The sequence below is a fragment of the Salvelinus sp. IW2-2015 genome, unplaced genomic scaffold (assembly GCF_002910315.2).
Source record: "Salvelinus sp. IW2-2015 unplaced genomic scaffold, ASM291031v2 Un_scaffold2729, whole genome shotgun sequence".
Lineage (NCBI taxonomy): Eukaryota > Metazoa > Chordata > Actinopteri > Salmoniformes > Salmonidae > Salvelinus > Salvelinus sp. IW2-2015.
In genome coordinates, this window is record NW_019944033.1 from 76,137 (window position 1) to 83,633 (window position 7,497).

Consider the following 7,497-nt stretch of genomic DNA (forward strand, 5'->3'; position numbering starts at 1 on the left):
AAGACACGGTGTAACCGTCACCACGTCTAGCCTGCTATGAGAAGACACGGTGTAACCGTCACCACGTCTAGCCTGCTATGAGAAGACACGATGTAACCGTCACGTCTAGCTGCTATGAGAAGACACGATGTAACCGTCACCACGTCTAGCCTGCTATGAGAAGACACGATGTAACCGTCACCACGTCTAGCCTGCTATGAGAAGACACGGTGTACCGTCACCACGTCTAGCCTGCTATGAGAAGACACGGTGTAACCGTCACCACGTCTAGCCTGCTATGAGAAGACACGGTGTAACCATCACCACGTCTAGCCTGCTATGAGAACACACGGTGTAACCGTCACCACGTCTAGCCTGCTATGAGAAGACACGGGGTAACCTTCACCACGTCTAGCCTGCTATGAGAAGGCACGGTGTATCCGTCACCCGTCTAGCCTGCTATGAGAAGACACGGTGTAACATCACCACGTCTAGCCTGCTATGAGAAGACACGGTGTAACCGTCACCACGTCTAGCCTGCTATGAGAAGACACGATGTAACCGTCACCACGTCTAGCCTGCTATGAGAAGAGACACGGTGTATCCGTCACCACGTCTAGCCTGCTATGAGAAGACTAGCCTGCTATGAGAAGAACGATGTATCCGTCACCACGTCTAGCCTGCTATGAGAAGACACGATGTAACCGTCACCACGTCAAGCCTGCTATGAGAAGACACGATGTAACCGTCACCACGTCTAGCCTGCTATGAGAAGACACGGTGTACCGTCACCACGTCTAGCCTGCTATGAGAAGACACGGTGTAACCGTACCACGTCTAGCCTGCTATGAGAAGACACGGTGTAACCGTCACCATGTCTAGCCTGCTATGAGAAGACACGGTGTAACCGTCACCACGTCTAGCCTGCTATGAGAAGACACGATGTAATCGTCACCATGTCTAGCCTGCTATGAGAAGACACGGTGTAACCGTCACCACGTCTAGCCTGCTATGAGAAGACACGGTGTAACCGTCACCATGTCTAGCCTGCTATGAGAAGACACGGTGTAACCGTCACCACGTCTAGCCTGCTATGAGAAGACACGGTGTAACCGTCACCACGTCTAGCCTGTATGAGAAGACACGGTGTAACCGTCACCACGTCTAGCCTGCTATGAGAAGACACGGTGTAACCGTCACCACGTCTAGCCTGCTATGAGAAGACACGGGTAACCGTCACCACGTCTAGCCTGCATGAGAAGACACGGTGTAACCGTCACCACGTCTAGCCTGCTATGAGAAGACACGGTGTAACCATCACCACGTCTAGCCTGCTATGAGAAACACACGTGTACCGTCACCACGTCTAGCCTGCTATGGAAGACACGGGGTAACCTTCACCACGTCTAGCCTGCTATGAGAAGGCACGGTGTATCCGTCACCACCGTCTAGCCTGCTATGAGAAGACACGGTGTAACCATCACCACGTCTAGCCTGCTATGAGAAGACACGGTGTAACCGTCACCACGTCTAGCCTGCTATGAGAAGACACGTGTAACCGTCACCACGTCTAGCTGCTATGAGAAGACACGGTGTATCCGTCACCACGTCTAGCCTGCTATGAGAAGACTAGCCTGCTATGAGAAGACACGATGTATCGTCACCACGTCTAGCCTGCTATGAGAAGACACGATGTAACCGTCACCCGTCAAGCCTGCATGAGAAGACACGATGTAACCGTCACACGTCTAGCCTGCTATGAGAAGAACGTGTTCCGTCACCAGTCTAGCTGCTATGAGAAGACACGGTGTAACCGTCACCACGTCTAGCCTGCTATGAGAAGACACGGTGTAACCGTCACCAGTCTAGCCTGCTATGAGAAGACACGGTGTAACCGTCACCACGTCTAGCCTGCTATGAGAAGCACGATGTAATCGTCACCATGTCTAGCTGCTATGAGAAGACACGGTGTAACCGTCACCACGTCTAGCCTGCTATGAGAAGACACGGTGTAACCGTCACCATGTCTAGCCTGCTATGAGAAGACACGGTGTAACCGTCACCACGTCTAGCCTGCTATGAGAAGACACGGTGTAACCGTCACCACGTCTAGCCTGTATGAGAAGACACGGTGTAACCGTCACACGTCTAGCCTGCTATGAGAAGACACGGTGTAACCGTCACCACGTTACCTGCTATGAGAAGACACGGGGTAACCGTCACCACGTCTAGCCTGCTATGAGAAGACACGGTGTAACCATCACCACATCTAGCCTGCTATGAGAAGACACGGTGTAACGTCACCACGTCTAGCCTGCTATGAGAACTAGCTGCTATGAGAAGACACGGGGTAACCGTCACCACGTCTAGCCTGCTATGAGAAGACACGGGGTAACCGTCACCACGTCTAGCCTGCTATGAGAAGACACGGTGTAACCGTCACCATGTCTAGCTGCTATGAGAAGACACGATGTAACCGTCACCACGTCTAGCCTGCTATGAGAAGACACGGTGTAACCGTCACCACGTCTAGCCTGCTATGAGAAGACACGGTGTAAACGTCACCACGTCTAGCCTGCTATGAGAAACACGTGTAACCGTCACACGTCTAGCCTGCTATGAGAAGACACGATGTAACCGTCACCACGTCTAGCCTGCTATGAGAAGACACGGTGTAACCGTCACCACGTCTAGCCTGCTATGAGAAAGTGAAAGCTGCCTGCTATGAGAAGACACGATGTAACCGTCACCACGTCTAGCCTGCTATGAGAAGACACGGTGTAACCGTCACCCCGTCTAGCCTGCTATGAGAGACACGGTGTAACCGTCACCCGTCTAGCCTGCTATGAGAAGACACGGTGTAACCGTCACCACGTCTAGCCTGCTATGAGAAGACACGGTGTAACCGTCACCACGTCTAGCCTGCTATGAGAAGACACGGTGTAACGTCACACGTCTAGCCTGCTTGAGAAGACACGGTGTAACCGTCACCACGTCTAGCCTGCTATGAGAAGACACGATGTAACCATCACCACGTCTAGCCTGCTATGAGAAGACACGGTGTAACCGTCACCACGTCTAGCCTGCTATGAGAAGACTAGCCTGCTATGAGAAGACACGGTGTATCCGTCACCACGTCTAGCCTGCTATGAGAAGACACGATGTAACCGTCACCACGTCTAGCCTGCTATGAGAAGACACGATGTAACCGTCACCACGTCTAGCCTGCTATGAGAAGACACGGTGTATCCGTCACCACGTCTAGCCTGCTATGAGAAGACACGGTTAACCGTCACCACGTCTAGCCTGCTATGAGAAGACACGGTGTATCCGTCACCACGTCTAGCCTGCTATGAGAAGACACGATGTAACCGTCACCACGTCTAGCCTGCTATGAGAAGACACGGTGTATCCGTCACCACGCCTAGCCTGCTATGAGAAGACACGGTGTAACCATCACCACGTCATGCCTGCTATGAGAAGACACGGTGTAACCGTCACCACGTCTAGCCTGCTATGAGAAGACACGGTGTAACCATCACCACGTCGTGCCTGCTATTAGAAGACACGGGGTAACCATCACCAACCCTAGCCTCCTATGAGAAGACACGGTGTAACCATCACCACGTCGTGCCTGCTATGAGAAGACACGGGGTAACCATCACCAACCCTAGCCTCCTATGAGAAGACACGGTGTAACATTTTCCACTTCAGCCCATGTCTGTTATGGTCATACATTAATAATGACTTGAGGCTACCAGGGGTGGCAGGGTACCTGCCGGGGCAGCAGGTGGGGCAGCAGGTAACCTAGTGGTTAGAGCATTGGACTATTAACCGAAAGGTTGCAAGTTCAAATCCCCGAGCTGACAAGGTAAAAATCTGTCGTTTTGCCCCTGAACAAGGCAGTTAACCCACTGTTCCTAGGCCATCATTGAAAATAAGAATTGTTCTTAACTGACTTGCCTAGTTAAATAAATGTAAAATAAAAGAAACTTCCATATGTCTCAGTTCTATTGCTGCAGACGAATAGTCCTTTAGTCTTTCTGTCCATCTCTTCTACAGCCCAGTAACGGAAATCAAATAACTTCTACAGCCCAGTAACGGGAATACAATAACTTCTACAGCCCTGTAATGGAATACAATAACTTCTACAGCCCAGTAATGGAATACAATAACTTCTATAGCCCATTAATGGGATTAAACTTCTACTGCGCTGTAATGGGAATACAATAACTTCTCTAGCCTGGTAATGGGATAAAATATATTCTACAGCCAGTAATGGGATTACAATAACTTCTACAGTCCTGTAATCGGAATACAATTACTTCTACTGCCCAGTAATGGTAATACAATAACTTCTACAGCCCAGTAATGGGAATACAATAACTTCTACAGCCCAGTGATGGGAATACAATAACTTCTATAGCCCAGTAATGGGAATACAATAACTTCTATAGCCCAGTAATGGGAATACAATAACTTCTATAGCCCAGTAACGGGAATACAATAACTTCTATAGCCCAGTAATGGGAATACAATAACTTCTATAGCCCAGTAACGGGAATACAATAACTTCTATAGCCCAGTAACGGGAATACAATAACTTCTACAGCCCAGTAACGGGAATACAATAACTTCTATAGCCCAGTAACGGGAATACAATAACTTCTATAGCCCAGTAACGGGAATACAATAACTTCTACAGCCCACTTTACTTGTTAAGTGAAAATGTTTGATCATTTGTCTTTAAATGCAGTCACTGTCAGCCAGGTGATTTTCACACAKAAAAAATACATTGAGGGGAAAAAATCTGCTTTACTATCATATGCAACCAGATATGTTTAGTCCATAGGTAGTAGCCTGCTATACATGAAACGAACATTGGCAACGGACTACATGTTGAACACACCTGTCTCATAGTGATTACGTAATAGCCTTTCTTCATTCCTGCTGAAGAGTACGGCACGTCCTATCTGAAGAATGTCTTAACACACTTACCTTCTCTGTCTGTTTCATATATTCCCTATGATTTGACTTTAAAATTGAATTTGCTGAGACGCAGGGAAAATCCATAGGTAATTAGGGTGAAAGCTTGGAGGTGATTACTGTAGGAATGTAGATCAATGGCTCTCTTAATGACTTGTCAAAAAGCACCATGTGATTGGTCTGAGGTTTATACATTAACAACAGGAGTCGGCTGATGATGAGTGGTCACTTACAACAGTAGTGCAGATATAGAGCGTAAAGGGGCAATCTGTCACGCCCTGACCTTAGAGAGACGTTTTATTTCTCTACTTGGTTAGGTCACGGTGTGATTTGGGTTGGGCATTCTATGTTMTTTGTTTCTATGTTTTGGCAAGGAAATGGTTCTCAATCAGGGACAGCTGTCTATCGTTGTCTCTGATTGGGAATCATACTTAGGCAGCCTTTTTTCCTTTTGGTAGTTGTGGGTATAGCTATATCTTCGTATAGCTTTACGGAGCTTCACGGTCGTTTTTGTTGTATTATTGTTTTGTATTATTGTTTTGTTGGCGACATTTGCAAATAAAGAAAAATGTACGCTCGCCACGCTGCACCTTGGTCCCATTCCATACGACGATTGTGACACAATCTGCGATTCATTCATTCATTTTTAAAAACTTTTAAATTAATGATATAACGTGCCCTCTGTAATTACTGGGAAAACAAAGCATTATTTATTCTTTTGGCTTTATAATCCTAAACTTTGGATTCGAGGGTATTTTTCATCCATATCAGTTGAACTGTTTAACAATTACAGCACTTTTTGTACATCGTCCCCTCATTCTACGGGAGCAAAAGTATTCGGACAAATTCATTTATATGTTTATAAGGCGCAGCGTGATTGAAGTTCCACATCTTTATTTAGGTGAAACTTTAAACAGAAAACAATAAACCAATAACGAAACYTGAAGAAGTGGTGCACATGCACAAACAAAAAACAATATCCCACAAACACAGGTTGGAAAAAGGGCTACTTAAATATGATCCCTAATTAGAGGCAACGATTACAAYCTGCCTCTAATTGGGAACCATACAAAACACCAACATAGAAAATTTTAACTAGAACACCCCCTAGCCACGCCCTGACCTACTACACCATAGAGAAACAAGGGCTCTCTATGGTCAGGGCGTGACAGTATCCCCCCCAAAAGGTGCGGACTCCGGTCGTAAAACCTGAAACCAAATGGGGGGGTTGGGGTGGTGACTAGTGTCGGTGGCGGCTCCGGTGCAGATCGTATCCCCCCTAGACCCCGGATCCGACCATGGCGCCGGGCTGAACGCCAGCGCAGAGGAGGGCTCCGGCCCTGGAGCTGGGTTGGACGCTGTGCCTGGATTGGGCACCGGCGCAGAGGGCTCCGGCCCTGGAGCTGAGTGGGACGCCGTGCCTGGACTGGGCACCGGCGCAGAGGAAGGCTCCGGCCTTGGAGCAGGACTGGACGCCTTGCCTGGAAGCTCCGTACCGTTGACCGTCGCTGGAGGTTCCGGACCGTTGACCATCGCTGGAGGTTCCGGACRGTGGACCGTCGCTGGAGGTTCCGGAACGTGGACCGTCGCGGGATGTTCCGGACCGTGAACCGTCGCTGGAGGTTCCGGACTGTGACCCGCCGTTGAAGGTTCCGGACTGTGAAATGTCGCCGGAAGCTCTGGACTGGGAACCATCGCCGGAAGCTCTGGACTGGGAACCGTCGCCGGAAGCTAGACTAGACTGTGAATGCGCACTGGAGGCCTAGTGCTTGAAGCCGGCACAGGTGGTACCGGACGGGTGACACGCACTTCAGGGCGAGTGTAGAGAGCAGGCACAGGACGTACCGGACTGGGGAGGGGCACTGGAGACCTGGTGCGTGAGCCGGTACAGGTGGTACCAGACTGGTAACACGCTCTTCAGGANGGTACAGGTGGTACCAGACTGGTAACACGCTCTTCAGGACCAATGCGGTGCCCAACACACCTAACCAACTTCTCTCTCCTTTACTAATTAAAGTAGTAAAAAGTGAAGTATTTGGTCCCATAAAGTATCTGTATTAATTAAAGTATTTGGTCCCATATTCATATCACGCAATGACATCAGAATTGTGACTCTACAGTTTTGTTGGATGCGTTTGTTGTTTGTTTTGGTTGTGTTTCAGATTATTTTGTTAATTTGTCCCAACACTTTTGCTCACCTAAAATGGAGGGACTATGTACAAAAAGTGCTGTAATTGCTAAACAGTTCAACCGCAATGGATACACCCAAATTAAAGCTGACAGTCTGCACTTTAACCTTACAGTCATTGTTTGATTTCAAATTCAAAGTGTTGATTTAAAGAGCCAAAAGAAAATCAAAAATACTTCACTGACCCAATAATGACGAATGGCACTGTATAAAACCCATTGATTCTTGAAGAATATAGCTTAGCCATGACTCATGAGCTTAGTACAACTGTCCATCCCCATCAGAACCAAAAATATATGTTTGTGTTACGCCATTGTTAGAGAACAAATATATTGTAAACAAAC

General features: G+C 48.0%; 1 protein-coding gene across 1 annotated transcript; it reads right to left on the reverse strand.

Annotated features, from left to right (window-relative positions):
- Positions 1–2,047: 2,047 nt before the first annotated feature.
- On the reverse strand, positions 2,048–6,660 carry LOC139025458 (uncharacterized). The gene is made up of 2 exons (XM_070440600.1): positions 6,263–6,660; positions 2,048–2,093 (listed from the first exon to the last, which is right to left on the reverse strand). The coding sequence occupies exons 1-2, from the start codon at positions 6,658–6,660 to the stop codon at positions 2,048–2,050; spliced, it is 444 nt and encodes a 147-aa protein (XP_070296701.1).
- Between the last annotated feature and the right edge of the window lie 837 nt (positions 6,661–7,497).